The following is an 18,735-nucleotide window of genomic DNA, read 5'->3' as shown; positions in this document are numbered from 1 at the left end:
TCTTCCGCAGTCACATATTCAAGGATTAGGGGTATAGATCTTACATCTCCTTGGGAGGTGTGTCAGTGTCACATTGTAAGAATAGCACATAGGATGGAAGATCTTTCATCTTGGGAAATTCAATTGGCCACACAACTTGTTCTGTTCTTTGTTACAAGCTTATAAATCTATGTAAAGTATAACTTGAACAAAGAGCTCTTCTAAGACTTCAAAGAATGATGAAATTGTTACCATGTCCCGTGAAAAGAATTGTGCTAGATATTTTGTTTGCTCCTTTAGAACCACCTTCCACCAGTGTCCACTCTGTTCTGCACCCACGAGTGCTGGCCTCTATGGACTGCACCAATAAGCTCTCTTGTTTATGGCTCTCTTCTCATTGGATCCTTCCAATGAGTGGCACCTACAGAAGATAAGAAGTCTGGGAGAAATGAGGTCAGGATATTTCTTCCCTGCCTGGATTATGGGCTGGTTTCTTTAGTCATGGCTTCCGTCTGAAGACCTTCTCCTATCCTATCTTTCCCTCACCTCTTTAGGATTACGGGTAGCAATGGCTTCCCCCTGCTGCTAGCCCTGGAATGCTTCACTTTCTTTTGCTGGTTTCTCTTAACCCAGTCTACAACTTTGTAAACAGTCCCTTCATTAAACTCTCCTTAATTATGTGGTTTCAGTTTGTAGGGTTCTGACAAAATATTTTGTAAAACCTGTAATTCTGATGTGATCTTACTGTAAATAATTTTGTCACTGACATTTCTGTATTCCTAAAGAATGTAAATACATGTAAGACTCCTCTGTCAAATCATCCATGATACAGAAAAAATAAAGGCCTAGATTTGCTTCTTTGATAGCAGTTAAGAAATTTGTCTCATTTAAATTAATGGCATTAAACAAGAAATTCCACATGTATTTAATTACATTTATGTAAATGCAACAAAGAAGAAAGTATGAAGAGCTATAAGAGGGGAAACTGACTCTTCAGGTGGTGGAGGTTAAGGCTTCCCTGAAGAAAGACATTTAAGAAAACCGCAGGCAGGAGAGGGGCACATCTAATGCCAACTGGTAAAAGTCAGCAGTTACTCATCATTTGCTATGGGCCAGGTACTAGTCACAGATACTTCACCCATATTATCTAATTTGTCCTCAAACTACTCTGTGACATGGGTATTGCTTTACTGTCTTTTTCATAGATGATGAACCAAAGAATAGTTAGCAAATAAATAAGAGCGATTATACAGTTCATTATTGAATGAGTGGACAGGTATATGAAGAATGCTGTTCTGTGCAGAATTTTCAGAAGAAAGTCAAAGCCTCAAATTAATCCAAGAAATCTTTCTGCATCACGAAAATGCTCCAGATACCAAATAATCCCCAACCAATCTGTTCACTCATTCAACAGTATGAAATTAGTTCATACCCTGCACCAGATACCGTTGGGGCCACAAGGAATCAGCTGTTCCCTTGGAGCTCACGTTGTACTGAGCGGGGCGACAATAAACTGCTAGGCAGGGATTAAAACAGGGTGACGTGATGGTAACCATGAATCTGCTTTGTATTTGGTATTCAGAAATCTGAACTATAAGGTCCGTCGGTTAATGGGCACAACTTGTGCTTTGGGTCGCTTTCTCACAAATTTGGTGGTTTACTCCCTTTTCCCCTCTTCCTCCTCTTTGCCGTCCCGACGGCGCTGACGCCGGGTCTCTCCTCCGGTTTTACCCGCGCCGCCCAGGTGTCGCTACTCCACGCCCCTGCGCACAGGCCTGGCCCAATCGGATGCCGCCCAGGGCTGCGACGGGCGGTGATTGGTTCCTCATCTCCCGGGAGACGCAGAAAGGGGCGGGGTTTTCCCCCGAAACCTGCGGCTGCAGGCTGCCGGAAGTGAGCGAGAGAGTCGGAAAAGTTATTTGTTGTCGCCGGAAGTGTGAGGGGTAAAGCGCAGCTGGTTGATGGCCGCTGAGGCTGAGGTTGAGAGGGTGGGTGGCAGGCTTTGCCCAGGGGTTGGGGATAAGGGCGTCTGCGGCTAGAGGTTTGGCCTAGACGTAGAGGCGATGCCAGGGAGGGAGGCGCCCACACCGTGGGTCGGGACGGCGGTGAGGGCTCGGCCCGGCCCGGCGGGACCGGCGGGGAACCGGCCCCGGCCGTCCCGCCTCCAGTCGGTCCTCCTCGCCGCAGGTGCGGGTGGACAGCGCGGAGGAGGGGGAGCTGCCCGCCCAGAAGCACGAACAGAGGCTGCGCATTCCGGGCGCTGCCCCTGAAGCGGGTGAGTAGCCCTGGAGGAGCCGAGACCTGTCACCCGGGCGGCCCGTGCGCGTTGCTGGAGGGACGAGCAAGCCGCACCAGCGCGCCTGACCCGCGGTGCTGAAGCAAGATCTTTCCCGGTGGTTTCGACCCCGGTAGCACACTGGAATCACTCTAGAACTTTTTAAAAATGCTCATGCTTAGGTCTCACTTCTAGAATGTCTCACTTAATCCGTTTCTGGACCCAGACACTGGTTTTGTCTGTTGTCGCACAGCAGGTTGGCCACTCATTCATCCTAACACCCTCCTCCCCACTCACCCCCGGGCTCCTAGTGTGCCATAACCAACTAGATAGGGTGGATACAGTGGTAAGTGTGGTAAGACTCCTGTCTGGTTATGGAGGCAGGTCCATAAGCAAAAATTACTCCACGACTTGGTAATTGTATGTTAGAGGGAGGAACAAAGTGCCTCGGAAATTCAGGGAAGAAAAAGACAACTAAAGACTAATGGGACAGGGCGCCTGGGTGGCTCAGATGGTTAAGCGTCTGCCTTCGGCTCAGGTCATGATCCCAGGGTCCGGGGATTGAGTCCCACATCGGGCTTCCTGCTCCTTGGGAGCCTGCTTCTCCCTCTGTTTCTCTCTGTCTCTCATGAATAAATAAATAAAATCTTAAAAAAAAAAAAAAAGACTAATGGGACAGCTAAGCTGCTTGAAAGATGAGTAGGATATTATCAGATAAGTAAAGGAGTTGGGGAAGAGGTATCCAAGCAGTAAGAACAAATGCAAAGGCAGAGTCCTCATTAGGGTGGGAGGCCTGTAGGCAGCGGGGGACAGGGTATGTGTGAGGAGTGTAGTTATCTGTATTTGCCCAGAAAAACTCAATTTAAAAGCTAGTCAGGCACACATACTTAATTTGAAATACTGTGTAAAGAGTAGGCTGGATGTTATGTGAAGAAGTAATAATATAATTCAAACATCATGCTTTTGTAATCTTTAATAGATCACTGGATCTAGGTAATCAGTAACTGCAAACATCACAAAAAGGGAGAAAATCAGAGATTGTGTGTCTCCTGATAGAAGTATATAACACTAGCTTCATATAAGTAGACTTGTTAAATATGACCTGAACTGAATGGAACCACTAGATCTAATGACCAATTTACAAGAAATACAGGGGTCAACGGAGCCTGTTAAAGGACATCATAGGGAGGCAGCTAGCACTTTGGGAAATAGGACAGTCAGCCTGATCATTTTCACAGTCCTCAAAAGAGCAGGGGTAAAAAAGATGGAGAAGGAAACTGTAGATTAAATAAAACTTAAGAGATGTATTGACTAATCACAATATATGGAACTTGTCTGAATTCAAACTGTAAAAAATAACACTTGAGACCATCAGGAAAATGTGAACATTACAGGATAAGAATTAATTATTTTGGGAATGTGATGGTGGTATTGTTAAAAAGGTATCAAAGGGGCGCCTGGCTGGCTCAGTCAGTGGAGTATGCAACTCTTGATCTTGGGGTTGTGATCAAGCCCCACATTGGGTGTAGAGATTACTTAAAGGAGATATTAAAATATTCATAGATAGGGGGAAAAAACAGCCAGAAATCAGGAAATTTGGTCTTGATCTAACTCTGCCACTAACTCTGTGATCTAAAAACTTTCTCAACTTCATAAATATTAGATTGGAGTCTCTCTCCCATCACCTTCACAGTTTATACATGTGACCACCTGTCCACTTGCTCAGTGTTTATCTTTAAATTGCTGTTTAAATGTAATATTACTATTTAAGATAGGAATTTTACATTTTTATGTCTTTACATGTTCTCTTTTCTTTCTTTCTTTTTTTTTTTTTTAAAGATTTTATTTATTTATTTGACAGAGAGAGAGCAGGGAGCCTGATGTGGGGCTTGATCCCAGGACTCTGGATTCGTGACCTGAGCCGAAGGCAGACGCTTAATGACTGAGCCACCCAAGCGCCCCTATAGGTTCTCTTTTCATCTTTTCTGTTTCTGGGTTTTTTTTGAGTTTTTTGTGTTTTATTTGTTTTGGGTTGGGGAGGTCATTTTGTTTGATTTGGTTGGGAAAAAAGATTGTTTTTTTTCTGTAGCTTCCCATAGTCGGAAGGATTTTGTGGGTTGCATTCTGATGGTGTCTCCTACCCTATTTGTGTGTTTTTTTTTTAAGATTTTATTTATTTGACAGAGAGACACACCGCGAGAGAGGGAACACAAGCAGGGGGAGTGGGAGAGGGAGAAGCAGGCTTCCCGCCGAGCAGGGAGCCTGATGTGGGGCTCGATCCCAGGACCCTGGGATCATGACCTGAGCTGAAGGCAGACGCTTAACGACTGAGCCACCCAGGTGCCCCTACCCTATTTGTTTTTAAAAGGAGGTGTTAGGAAAGGTGTTTTCAGAAGTGTTAAACCCATTAGTTGCTGAGAATTTGTCTTGGACCCAATTTGAATTAAAAGAGACATGAAAATGGAATCACCTTCTCAGTGTGTGACTCAGTGTCGTTCAGTAGCATCTAAAATCCTCTCAAGTCTCTCCAGTCAGTGGAACTCACGCTGTGGGAAGCCCTGTTTCAATCCAGTCCTAAAAGACTTGCTTACATCACACAGCCAGAGAGTAGTCAAGTCCATATATCCCTCAGGTCTTCTTACTTCCAAACCATAGCTCTTTCCATCCCTACTACCTGGTTCCTTGAAAGTAGTAAAAGAATATTTAAAGTTATAGGAATAGGTGTTGACTTCCTCATCTCCCCCTCCATAAAATTCCCCCAACACGAATACAAACGTAAAATTCTCTAGTGGCTCTCCGCCGTTCAGGATAAAATCCAAAGGTCTGCTTTGTATGCCTGCCGTACAAGAAGACAGGTAATGTCTATTTAGATTTGTTTCCATACCTGTGCCGACAAACTTTGTGTGTTCTGGTGGTAGAATGAAGCTCGAAAGTTAAATCACCAGGAAGTTGTGGAGGAAGATAAAAGACTTAAATGACCTGCAAACTGGGAGGCTAAAAAGCTCGTCTGGAATGGGAGCTGCAGGAAGAAGAAGAGAAAAAAGTAAGTACAATTCCACCATCCTCACAAGCTGTGGATTCCAGGATTCTCTTGTGTTTTGTCGAGGCAGCATATGGCATGGAAGGTGAGCACTCTGGCTCTGAGAGAGTTGGGAGACTAAAATGTGTAAAACATGTAACAGCAGTGCCTGGCACGTAGAGTGGCATAAGCAGTGGCTATTAGAGTAAGAGCCTAAGCTACAGTAACAAAAGCTCCAACAATAACAAACTATAGGGGCGCCTGGGTGGCTCAGTCAGTTAAGCGTCTGCCTTCAGCTCAGGTCATGATCCCGGGGTCCTGGGATCGAGCCCCACGTCCAGCTCTGCTCAGAGGGAGCCTGCTTTTCCCTCTCCCTGCCGGTCTCCCTGCTTATGCTCTCTCTCTCTGTGTCAAATAAATAAATAAAATCTTAAAAAAAAAAAAATAACTATAAAGCTCATGAGTCTTTCATGTATCAGCTCCCTGTTGAGCAGCCCAAGTCATCTGGCCTGATCCAACTGCAGGGGAGGTTGGGAAATGGGCAGCCATGAGCTAGGAAAGGAGGGGAGAAAGGATTTTAATGGATACCTAATGTGTCCACCATGGCTGTTTTTGGTGTCAGTGTTATAGAGGTTTTTGGTTTTTTTTTTAAATAAGAAATGCAGCTCTGATGGGTTGTTTTTTTTTTTTAAGATTTTATTTATTTATTTGAGAGAGGGAGAGGGAAAAGCAGACTTCCCGCTGAGCAGGGAGCCTGATGTGGTGCTTGATACCAGGACTCTGGGATCATGACCAGACACCCAACCAACTGAGCCACCCAGGCAACCCTAGATGTATTACTTCTTACAGATCATAGCAAATTGCACACAATTTTCTTTTCAAGCTAATCAACTTAAACAGTCTTGATAGCAGTCTTTAGGCCTCTCTTGATTTTAAAGGGATCAAAGAATTATATAAGGGAATAAAACTAATGTTTTTTCCCCTTTTTAGGAATGTGCAGCAAGAGGGGAGGACTAGGAGAAAGTGAAGCTGCTGGAGATCAGTGCAGAAGATGCAGAAAGATGGGAGAGGAAGTAGAGGAGGAAAAACCCTGACTTGGGATTCTCAGGTAAAACTGGCTTTTACTTTATTGAATGGGCCTCTTAATAACAGGTCTAATAATGCCCAACATCTAAAATAGTCTGGATTCTCCTTTTAGATTATGCTGCTGCTCAGTTACACCAGTATCATCGGCTGACCAAGCAGATCAAACCTGACGTGGAAACTTATGAAAGACTGAGAGAAAAACTGTAAGTGATTTAATGGTATATTCTTAGCATGTTACCTGGAAGGACTTGAATTTAAGAGTGCTGATTCTGGAGCTTTGCTTCCTGGCCTTGGGTTCCGGCTCCACCACTTACTAGACGTGTCACAGTTTTTCTCCCTGTTTCCTCATCTGTATACAGGGAATAATAGTGCTTACCCCATAGGGTTATGGTAAAGATTAAATGAATTCATCCCTACAGTGTACTTAATGTTTGGCACATAGTGCTGTATGCAGTCTCATCATCTTGATTACTGTTGCTGTCACTGTGTCCCTTACCTATGCAGGGTATCTACTTTGATCAGGTGCAGTGAGCAGTGCTAAGCTGCACTTGCTCTTTCCCTAAGACAGGTAATGTGCTTAAGATCACAACTTTTATTTTGTTTTTTTTTAAGATTTTATTTATTTGACAGAGAGAGAGAGATAGTGAGAGCAGGAACACAAGCAGGGGGAGTGGGAGAGGGAGAAGCAGGCTTCCCGCTGAGCAGGGAGCCCGATGCGGGGCTCGATCCCAGGACCCTGGGACCATGACCTGAGCCGAAGGCAGACGCTTAACGACTGAGCCACTCAGGCACCCCAAGATCACAACTGTTTTAATAGGGATAGTGGAGTAGAGTACAGAGAGCTCTAAATTGTTCAGAGCACACCATGTTCTCATTCAGGCTCTCTCACTGTACGACTTGGTTGGGTGAGTCCATTAGCCTCTGGTCCTCAGCTGGTGCCTCACTTGAGCACTAGAGTAGATGATTTCTTAAGTACCTTTTTTCAGGTCTGATTTCTATTTCTTTGAAATCAGATATGATCCCAGAGGTTTCCATTTTTGACCACTAAACATTGTCTAGTTCTGCTGGTATAGAATCTTTATAGTGTTACTTACACTTTGCCTTTTCTCAGTGGAGAGTTTTACCCGACATCCAACAGTCTCCTTCATGGAACACATGTACCCTCCACAGAGGAAACTGATAGGATGGTCATAGACTTGGAAAAGCAGTAAGTACTATCATGCAGCCTTAAGTTTTAGTACTGATTTCATGCCTCATGACAAAATTAACTGTGGTCTTGAAGTGTAGCAAAAGGTAGAAATTAAGGAATGCCTGAATTACTAGTTTGAAGAGTGGTCTCATCACTATTACTTGTATATTTGTGTTTGAATAGGGTAATTATTAGGCAGAACCAGCAGTATATATATAAATTCTCTCAAAGTAGTGTAATGTCACTGCCCATGTATTTTCTTTTTTTTTTTTTTTTTAAGATTTTATTTATTTATTTGATAGAGAGAGACACAGCGAGAGAGGGAACACAAGCTGGGGGAGTGGGAGGGAGAAGCAGGCTTCCCACGGAGCAGGGAGCCTGATGTGGGGCTCGATCCCAGAACCCTGGGACCATGACCTGAGCTGAAGGCAGACACTTAACGACTGAGCCACCCAGGCGCCCCACTGCCCTTGTATTTTCAACATGAACTTGTGTTCCCAATCTTAAAACTAAATCGTCTGACAGTACTATTAACTTATAAAATTCATTAAAGTTCAATGAACATATTTCTTCAAAGAATTTTTTTCTGAAGAGATTTTCAGTCTTAAAACCAAAAAAGAGGGGTGCCTGGGTGGCTTAGTCGTTGAGCATCTGCCTTCAGCTCAGGTCATGATCCCAGGGTCCTGAGATCGAATCCCACATCGGGCTCCCTGCTCGGCGGGAAGCCTGCTTCTCCCTCTCCCACTCCCCCTGCTGTGTTCCTGCTCTTGCTATCTCTGTCTCTGTCAAATAAATAAAATCTGTAAAACAAAAAAAAAAGAAAGCAGCTTAGAATTTTGTATATGTTTCCATTACTGATTCTACTCTTAGTTAACTATTTGGGCATGTGTTATTAAAATCAAAAAAAGAAGGCAATTTTGAATTGTGTCAATTTTTTTTCCTTCCTCCAGAATTGAAAAACGAGACAAGTATAGCTGGAGACGTCCTTATAATGATGATGCAGACATCGACTACATTAATGAAAGGAATGCCAAATTCAACAAGAAAGCAGAAAGATTCTATGGGAAGTACACAGCTGAAATTAAACAGAATTTAGAAAGAGAACAGCAGTCTAATCTCCTTTAGGAACTGTTTTGACTGCCAAATTGTAACAGTAAACCAGGACTATTACCTTTCCTTTTATAATTTGTAAAGTGTTCTATGACTATGTATTTTCATGCTTATATATTTATTATTCACTCATTTCAGAAAAAAAAAAGTCATGTATTTATGTGTTCAGAATGTGTGCTTCATGTGTGTACCCTGCTGGGCTTAAAACTCCTAGCTACAAACGTGAATCATCATCATCCTTATATTTGTCATATGTTTGGACTTGACCTAGAATTGAACTTGGGAGCTTCAGAGATAGAATGCTAAATTGGGACTAATTTTTCTTGTAAGCTATGGTAGGTGGTGAAAGGAAGGGAACAGTGGCTCCTGGAAATTCACCCTGGCCAACCCTCTCCAGAAGTAGTCACAATTAACAGGTGCTAGCCTATCCCATGCTCTACCCCAGGGCCCAGGTACATTTATGGGGCAAGCCCAGAAGGTATGAAACTGATCCTCTAATGACATTTTGTAAATACACCACTTCCAAAAGCAAATTTCCCATGGAAGAAAGTAAATTAAAACATTTGGTCAAAGTATTATTAAAACTTACATAATACAATTTTTTTTTAAAAACCTAATTGAAATTTTAACCTTATTTCAACTGTAACTGAAAAATGAGGGCATGTAGTTTGAGTAGTAATTATGGGAAATACAGGACAGAAAACCTGAATAAAGGAGGTTATTTGTGCCAGTTTATATGAAAAGAAGAATAGGACTGGTATCAGTAAGTTGGGCACACCAGTAGCTCTGATTTAGTGAATGATGGGCTGATTAAGATGGTAATGTAAGTGCTACTAATAATGGTATATTCAATGTACTGTGAATAGGGAAACTTTAATGTTGTACATTCAAATATAGAATGAGATAGATCTATATATACTAACATGAAAAGATGCTCATATCCAAAGAGTTTGTATAAGGCATTAAAAAAAAAAAAAAAGTGGCACCGGGGTGGCTCAGTCGTTAAGCATCTGCCTTCGGCTCAGGTCATGATCCCAGGGTCCTGGGATCGAGCCCCGCATCGGGCTCCCTGCTCAGCGGGAAGCCTGCTTCTCCCTCTCCCACTCCCCCTGCTTGTGTTCCCTCTCTCGCTGTCTCTCTCTCTGTCAAATAAATAAAATCCTTAAAAAAAAAAAAAAAAAACCCAGGGGCACCTGGGTGGCTCAGTCGTTAAGTGTCTTCCTTCGGCTCAGGTCATGATCCCAGCGTCCTGGGATCGAGCCCCGCATCGGTTTCCCTGCTCTGCGGGAAGCCTGCTTCTCCCTCTCCCACTCCCCGTGCTTGTGTTCCCTCTCTCACTGTGTCTCTCTCTGTCAAATAAATAAATAAAATCTTCAAAAAAAAATTAAAAAAAAAAAAAAAGAAAACCCAGCATGTACATCATACTATGTATGATTGCCTCTGGGGAATGAGAACAGAGGCAGTAATTTTGACTTCCTTTTAAAGATAATGCAAGGGAGGGACCCCTGTGTGGCTCAGTCAGTTAAGCGTCTGCCTTCAGCTCAGGTCACGATCCCAAGGTCCTGGGATCGAGTGCCGCATCTGGCTCCCTGCTCCTTGGGAGCCTGCTTCTCCCTCTGCCTCTCTGTCTCTCATGAATAAATAAAATAAAATCTTTAAAAACAAAATAAAAAACAACCACACGTGTTTAAAAAAAAAATAATTCAAGAGACATCTGCCTTCAGCTCAGGTCATGATCCCAGGCTCCATGTAGGGCTCGTTGCTTAGCAAAGAGCCTGCTTCTCCCTCTGCCTGTGCCCCCTTCTTGTGCTGACAAATAAAAATCTTAAAAAAAAAAAAAATAGTAATTCAAGAAAGGAAGCCTGGGTGGTGCAGTTGGTTAAGTGTTCCACTCTTGGTTTCAGCTCAGGCCATGATCTCAGGGTCCTGGGATTGAGCCCCATTTCAGGCTCCCTGCTCAGCATGGAGTCTGCTCGAGATTCTCTCCCTCTCTTCCTCTGCCCCTCCTGCTAGTGCTATCTCCAAAATAAATCTTAAAAAAAATTCAAGACAAATACACACCTATGCTGCCGTCTCCTCAAAAAAACTAATCACCTGTTTTATTTGGCTCTCCAGTATTTACCAAGAAAACATTTAGTACCAGCGTACTAAGGGAAAAGAGGAGGGAAAGATTAGTAAGGACAGGTTTCATAGACATCATAATCTGGATTTAAAGGAAAAACAGGAGCACCTGGGTGGCTCGGTTAAGGGTTGCCTTTGGCTCAGGTTATGATTCCAGAGTCCTGGGATCAAGCCCCACATCGGGCCCCCTGCTCAGGGGGTAGTCTGCTTCTCCCTCTCCCTCTACTAGACCTGCTGGTGTTCTCTCAAATCAATAAAATCTTAAAAAAAAAAAAAAAAAAAAGGAAACACGGATTTCTCCAGAGGAGAAAAGCACTCCCCAACAGTCACTGCTGCTTCAACCAGAAGAGCAGATGTCAGTAGGATTTGAGGATTACTCTGAAGGTGACTGGGTGGATGGTCAAATAGGCAATATTGTAGAAGTTCAGCATAGGAAAGGTGCATTTTGAAGAGCACGGGAGTAAGCACTGGAAACGAACTCGGGAAATTCTGTTAGTAGATGGTAGAAGGCAGCATGGAGGAAATTGCTAAGAGCTTGTAGCGAGAGAAGCAGGCCAAGGATACAATCCATCAGTGGGCAAAGGACAAAGAGCCAGTGTAGAAAATGGAAGAGGTCAAAGGAAATAAATGCATGTAAATCCCTGCAAGAAAATTTTGACGAAGGACTCTATAGAGAAAGAGTGAAAAGCACTCGTTAAGACCAAGTTTTATTTTACTAAATAAGCTTAAGAGAGGTTTTCAGCAAAGAAAACGAAAGGGAAGCATGCTATGGTGACTTAAATACAGTTCCTCTAGTTCACACTTTAAGAAAAAAAGCAAAGGATTTAACACCTGAACCAATCTAGGGATGTGCTTTCCAAAATGGTGGCCATCCACCATATGTGACTTTAAAAGTGGCTAGGACAAACTGAGGTGTGTTTTAAGTGTAAAATACATGATTACTATACCTAGTACAAAAAAAGTAAAATGCCACCAATTCTCAGAATATTGAAATGACATTTTAGATATACTAGGGTAAAAAAAACTTTCACTAATTCTCTTACCTTTTTCAATGTGGTTCCCTCATTTTCACTGGACAGCACTGAATCTAGTCTCTTGGTATAATTTCTCACCATCGGCGCCATCTTGCTATACCGTCCACCACTTACACAGTAACAGGGTATTACACCTGGGCAACTGCATCCCACTTACGTAATGAAGGCCAGTCTGGCTTTACACACACAGTACATTATCTTCTGTGTTACAAAGCCCAGGACAAACTAACCACCATAGACCTGGCCAGACCCAACAGGCAAGGTGAACTTAGACAAGAACACTGTTAGTACTTGATGGGGCAATTATGGAAAAAAAAAAAAAATGAAGAATATAAACCATATTCTTTTCAGGATACTAGATAAGAGAAAATGAGCCAACAGACCAAAAAATTAAAGAGTATGAAATAGCTAAGCCTCAAGCGTGCTAATAGACTGAAAAAGCTAATGGTGAAGAATGCCGAAGGTAAAAATCACTGCAGAAGTATCAGAAGTGGTAATTAGCCCTGACCATTCTTATATAACAAAGGAGTTTGGTTGAAGAGTTACGGGACTTGTCCAGTCACTCAGCTGTTCAGGGCTAGTATTCAAATACGTGTCATAACCAGAGCAGCAAATGCTGCTACCAGCAAAATGAAGGTAAGAAAGATTATCACATCATTAATTCTTTTCCAAAGTCTCCCTCACAAGGAAACCCTCTGCAACTTTGCTAAGGATACCAACTAAAGATACTAACAAGGTGTTCATATTAGCCACATTCTCAGTTACAACTCAAATCCTCATGTTTTATTGGATTTGGCTGTAACCAGGCCAGCCTACCAATGTTCTCAGGTCTCCTTAGAATAAAAATGAACCTACTGCATAAACTTTCGTACTTCTTTAGAAGCATGTCCCCCTCCTGGTAACTACTGTTAACCTAGATGTAAAATGGACACGTTCACCCAGAGCAGCAACCTTTCTCACGGAATTTTCCGTTCGTTGTCCATTTAAATTTTTCGTAAGGTCAAATTTTATTAGAGCAGCTCTTCCCCATACAATGTTTTAGGATACAAATATTCTATTATCTGTACTTTCCAGTAACAGCCACTAGCCTTAACACTTCAGAAGTGGCTAGTATGACTGAGAGGCTGCATGTAATCACATGTGGCCAGTACTGATTGGAAAGTACAGGTAAAATACTAGACAGCACAGCTGTAGTCAGCAAATTAAGTTCCACCTGAGAACCTTTGTTACTGTCCCTTCTACTTAAGAATTCAGGACTTCTGCCTGCTCATCTATTCATATTATTTGAGTGTTTCTTTTCCTGAGTTATTTGTTTCGTATCTAATATTCTGCCTGTCCTGTTTACCTTATCATCCCTATTGGAAATCTATTTCCTGAGACTACACGAGTTGGTGGCAAAAGAGAAAGCAAGTAAGAAAGAAAAACATACTTCAAAAAAAAAGGCGTAATAAAGAAATGCAGCTAAACTTCAGATTGTAGAGCTCAATGAGGCATTCCATTTCTATCTCTCTGGCTGAGTCTCCTGCCCTAAAGCTTGTAGTTTAACTCGTCCAAGACAATACTATGCCAGAATTCCATAAATTTTAGGCATAACTTCTCAAATTTAAACGAAGACCCACATCAACTGGCGAATATTAAGATTCAGCTCTGGGGTGGAGACTTTGAGATTTAGCATTTCTCACAAACTGGGTAAGGTCAGTGAACCCTATGCCGTCAGTCCATGGATTTGGATTTGGGATTAGCAAGGCTTTAAACAAGAGACACTTTATGCTTCTTTAAGATTCATTATGTAATATATACATACATAACAAAGCGACACAAATTTAAACAAGAAATTTATTAACAAATATAAACAAATCAATTACTGTTCTTATAAATTTTGCTTTTACATAAGTAATCGATATTATACAAAACATTTACAAGTATATGTACAAGACTCCCACCTGTATGAATCCTCTGGTCCACGTGTGTTATCTCTTATCTATAAGAAAAATCTAAAATGTTAATATTTAAATATTAAAGATTTACATATTTCTTTGTCATTGTTTGTAATTGCAACAATTACCACTAAATGACTCCCAGAGATGGAATAATGCTAGGAACACACACTTGCAATAAAGTGCATTTCAGCCAACCTTATACATTAGTTTTCTTTTTTTAGACAGGTACCCACAGTCCATATGGACTTTTTTTCTGGTCTATTTTGGGGGATCCTGAAGAGGTCTCTTCAGCAGTAGCTTTAGCGGATTTCTGAAGCATTGGCTTTGCTACAGAATTCTGTAAGAGAAGAAATTCTTAAGTCAGCTACGCAAACACATACTTGTACTCAAAATACTTGCTTTTTACAAAATATACTAAATAATTCCATTAAAGATTAAAACTTGAGACACCATCCAAAAGCAAAGAATGGACCCCCCATATTAATCACATGATCCAAATTGTAAAGCCTACTTTAAAAACTACTAGGAAAAATCAGACATGTGCAAAGTTTATTACAAAATAATGCACTGAAAGAGTTTTCAGTTTTGTTTAAACCCTTGGCTGATTTTAAAATATTCTGATTACAGCGTTTTCTGAGATGTGCTTTCTAAATAATTCAACAAGTATAGGAGGGATGTGTAAAAAAGTAAAACACTGATATCAAAAATGTGAGTATCAGATACAGAGGGAGCCCATATACTGGTCACTTGTAAGAATGGTACAAAAAATTATGAAAGGTTTATTCTATCTAAAGTGGCTTAGTATACCCCAAAGTACCACCACAAAAACAATGAGCCTTCCAACAAAAATAAAAGCCCACATAATAGAATTATGTCCCTAAGTCCAATTTTGAGTAGTCAATGCCTGGATATACTTACGTTAGAGCTAAAAGCTATGCTTTTTTGCTGGGAAGGCTTTTCACTGGGATTTTTAGTTCCATCTTCTGCTTGTCTTTCCAACAGCTAGAACAGGTAAGAGAAAAAATACTTTAAAAAAACCATACCCTTGGTTTACCATACTGTATAAAATGCAGCCCAACCATATATAAATTTAGTTGTAGAGACACAAATCGACTTGGATCTAATCATATACTTAACAGCCTAAACGACATTAGTATTCCAGCTTTCCCCTTAACAAAACTGATTCAATAATCAGCTTAAGACACTCTTCCCCAATAAATAGTACTATATTCCCCTGATGCAAATTCAATTAACTCTGAAAGTAAAGTCATACCAGAAAATACCTAGTTTCTAAGAACTAAGGCGTTTGCCAGTTGGAAACCTAATCATCTGAAAAAGCAACTGGACTAAGATCTTGTTCATTACTAAATACTTAAGCAAACCCACACCTGGGTTTGAATGATAGGTTTATCTAGAGAACATTTTTCCTATCTTAACTGATTCTATCAAACTCATAACTACCTTAAACCTTGAAGGCTATGAATTTTATACTTTAAGACCACAGTGCAATTTGCCAATGCACATCCTGGACATTTCTGGAAAATTATAATAAACTTATCTGCAAGTGAAGCAGGCCTCTTCTTCTGTAATCTCTCAAAACATCTGGAATATATTGCATATATTATGAAAGGGACATGTGTATCACAGATGTCCCACATTACAAAATGTTTAAAAAAAAAAAATTGTCTTCAGTATCTTATCAAAATAGTACCTATCCCAAATTCTAGCATGCACATGGATCTACCAACAAAAAACTAAACTTTCAGTGTGTGAACATAAACTTCAAATTAGTAAAACCTCTGATGTTTTTGCCCATGTATCAATTACCAACAGATTTTCTTCATCAATGTCTGGAGACCACATTCATGATTTCTATAAGACAGAAATAAAGCAGATAAACTATACTGTATGTTGAATACAGAATTTGTGGGAACATAATGCTGCAAATGAAAACTACAGATAAAATACTCTGTAAAGGCTAGTTAGAAAAAGTCGATAGGTACATAGAAATCGCCAAATACCACCTACAACTATGAAAGTAATTAATACTGTGTCACATGAAAATGAAGATCACTAATCTCCCATTTTCACGAGGGAGAGACCTTCTCTAGAGCTGCTATTTTGATCTTAATTATATTTAGGCTTTCCAAGAAGCACTCTAAAATAAATCAAATAAAAATGGCCAATTAGATCTTTCCAACAGTAGCTTTCTGAAGATTTTGTTTGGATAAACCTAGAATACTTACCTCAAACGTTGCACCACTGTTTGGTACAGCTGTTCCATGGTTCGTCTCTTTAGATGCAAGAACTTTTCTGAGACTAGCCGGCAAGTCAAAGTTAGCTGTCCCTAAAGCTTTTGCTGCATTGGCTTTTGCTATTTCTAACAGCTCCATTCGATCTACAAAAACAAGACAAGACATTCGTTAATCCTGTAGTACATTTCCCCAAAGACTGCCCAATCACAAAACAAGCTTGTATTTTCTTTAGATTAACAATAAAGACATTTAAATATTTTATTTTAGTGGGTAAAATACAGCTGGAATCACAAAAACAAAATTCTCTACCTCATTTTTTTGCTAAGCAAGCAATTATCCCTAAATAATCTCAACAACTGGTTTTCAGTTTTCCTTACCAAAGGCCTGAATTTCCTAATTGTTTTCCCTTTCTCTTCAAATGTGTTTCTCTGAACATATCAAGTTTTTTTTGTAATAGATTTTACATATGGCCCAATCATCACAACTAATGAACCAATGCAGATACAATCCATTTCAGACTCCTATGAGTTTTAGTTTACATGTCTTTTTCTGTTCTGTGATCTTATCCAGCATTAAAACAAATCATCTGTATTAAAATACTGAAACTGCAGCACCTGGGTGGCTCAATCGGTTAAGCGTCTGCCTTCCGCTCAGGTCATGATCCAGGAGTCCCAGAACGAGCCTCCCACAGGGCTCCCTGCTCAGTGGGGAGTCTGCTTCTCCCTCTCCCCCTCACCGCACTCATGCTTTCTCTCTCAAATAAATAAAATCTTAATAAGTAAAATACTGGACCAAAATCCAGTTGTTCCAGTAACACGGTATTGAGGAAAAAAGTTGATACTCTTCTTCCCGCTCAATAGATAACAAAAGCTTAAGGAATAAACTACTGAGTCACTAGTAATACCTAGAAAGGCTCCGCCGAGAAGGGCCAGCCACTAGGAAAAAGGATTTCCTCCACCGCGAGCTGTTTAATACCACAGTCGACTTCTAGTCCCCAGGGGAAAAGAACGTCCACTTTAAAACTGGGTACCAAAAAGAGCACTTTTAACTGCTCTTAACCTGCTTATGTGTCCCTTCCCTCTTTGCTCCCAACGAAACTACGAAGATTACAGGCACCAAAAGCAATGGAAATAGCCACACTACACGGCAACTCTGGTGCCCCCGCGTACTCGTGCTGTCGCCAGCCACCTACAAGGATGCGCTGGAAAGGTTCGCGGCAGATGACTCACCTTTCTCACTCAAGCGAAAAGGGGTGGGGCTCCGCGACCTGGTCCGGGAGCTGCCCCTCCATCTTCTGCGTTCCTCCGGGTACACGGTGCGGCCGAAGCCGTAGTAGCGCCGCCCCCGCGGCAGCGCGTAGGCCCGTCGGTAATACGCGCGTCCCCGCGAGCCGGACCGGCTGCGAGAGCGAGGCCGCCACGGCGACCGGCGGTATCTGTTGGACGCGCCGTAGCGCCTGTCCCGGTACCGGCGGCCGCGGGAGCGCGAGCGGCTGCGCGAGTAGGAGCGCGAGTAGCGCCTGTACTTGCTCTGGTGGCGCCGCCTGGACCAGGACCTGGACCTGCTCCTCCTTCGGGGCCGGCTCCGACTCCGCGACGACGCCCGGCTCGAGCCGCTGGAGCGGGACCGAGAGCTCCCAGAAGACGAGCGGCTCCTGGACGCCGAGGACAGGCGGCTGGACCGGCCCGACCGAGACGTCGAGGGGGACTCCTTGTCCTGCGGCGAGCCGGGCCACAGGTCGTTCACGTACTGAGACATCTCGGCCCGAGGCTGCAAACTTCCCTCCGTCTCTCAGGATCCCCACCCGGAAACTAGGCGCCTAAGAACAACCGGGGGGGGGGGGACCGGAAGTGAGTCGCGCGGGCGGGCCCCAAGCCAAGAAACTAACCGAGCCGCTCCGACTCCCAGAAGTGGCAATCCCAAAGGCCAGCCTGCCCGCGTCCCCTTTGTGCGTCACCCCCGCCTCACGTACCTGGGACCGACCCCTTCACCAGTAAACTTACCACCACAGGCCGCCAACGCCACACCGAAGGCCAAAGGAAAGGACCAACAGAGGCCTTCCTTTCCGAAGCTGAAGATGAACAGAGGCTTTTCAAAGCGGCTCTTGAAAGACAGATCCTCGACCGCTCCCTCCGACCTCCGGACGCCGACGTCCGCAGACGCGCCTAAAATACCAGAAGCTGACGCGCAGAGCATGCGCAGAAACGTTGGCGCGGTGGGCGTGGCTCCCCTCTCGCCCAACCGCCGCCCTTTCTCCTCTCTTCCCGCGCCCCGCCCCGCCCCGCCCACCTTGCGCAAAGCCCTGGATGTGCATGCGTCATCGTCCCCCGGGGGGGCGGGGGCGGAGCTGCTGCATCCGGGTATCCGTGGGCATGTTCATTGTTGAAACTGGTAGAGTGGGGGATTTTCGCGCGACCCTCTGCTGGGCGGGTGCGGACTGGGCCGTTGCCTCCGCCCTCTGGGAAGTTGCAGAATCGGGCTGAACCTCCCTGGACCCTTCACGGCCACTTCTTCCTGACCAGTGCCGGGCTGCGGACCTCCCAGGATCTCTGTTAGTGCAGTATTAACTTAGAAAAGGTTGCTTATGCCCATGTTTTGCCTAGTAAAGGTTAAGAAAGTTGGATACAGAAATGCAAGACACCCACAGTTGATCTATATATAACCAGGGGGTCAGAATGACTGCTGAGAAGTCAAATCCGAGGACTCTGTGTTTGGTGTTGGGGATTA

At 43.0% G+C, this 18,735-nt stretch overlaps 1 protein-coding gene and 1 pseudogene across 2 annotated transcripts; one reads left to right on the top strand and one right to left on the bottom strand.

The window, feature by feature from the left end:
• The first annotated feature begins 1,767 nt into the window (after positions 1–1,767).
• LOC116638879 lies at positions 1,768–9,640 on the top strand (annotated as a pseudogene). The gene is made up of 7 exons (XR_004300720.1): positions 1,768–1,872; positions 2,089–2,254; positions 5,173–5,297; positions 6,264–6,381; positions 6,472–6,562; positions 7,471–7,566; positions 8,499–9,640. The product of XR_004300720.1 is annotated as a pre-mRNA-splicing factor SYF2-like (transcript).
• Positions 9,641–11,138: 1,498 nt separating this feature from the next.
• Positions 11,139–18,179, bottom strand: RSRP1 (arginine and serine rich protein 1). The gene is made up of 5 exons (XM_032391031.1): positions 18,012–18,179; positions 17,238–17,827; positions 16,000–16,151; positions 14,672–14,755; positions 11,139–14,090 (listed from the first exon to the last, which is right to left on the bottom strand). The coding sequence occupies exons 2-5, from the start codon at positions 17,764–17,766 to the stop codon at positions 13,971–13,973; spliced, it is 885 nt and encodes a 294-aa protein (XP_032246922.1). The 5' UTR covers positions 17,767–17,827; positions 18,012–18,179; the 3' UTR covers positions 11,139–13,970.
• Positions 18,180–18,735: the final 556 nt, after the last annotated feature.

The sequence above is a fragment of the Phoca vitulina genome, unplaced genomic scaffold (genome assembly GCF_004348235.1).
Source record: "Phoca vitulina isolate PV1807 unplaced genomic scaffold, GSC_HSeal_1.0 scaffold2, whole genome shotgun sequence".
Lineage (NCBI taxonomy): Eukaryota > Metazoa > Chordata > Mammalia > Carnivora > Phocidae > Phoca > Phoca vitulina.
The sequence above is the reverse complement of the archived record's forward strand: the minus strand, read 5'-3'. Positions and strand labels throughout refer to the sequence as shown.

Coding starts and splice junctions, on each gene's coding strand:
- RSRP1 (XM_032391031.1), bottom strand. CDS start 17,766: ATGTCTCAGTACGTGAACGACCTGTGGCCCGGCTCGCCGCAGGACAAG. Junction 16,152..17,237: donor TTTTCGCTTGAGTGAGAAAG/GTGAGTCATCTG, acceptor TTGTTTTTGTAG/ATCGAATGGAGCTGTTAGAA. Junction 14,756..15,999: donor ACAGTGGTGCAACGTTTGAG/GTAAGTATTCTA, acceptor TACCTGTTCTAG/CTGTTGGAAAGACAAGCAGA.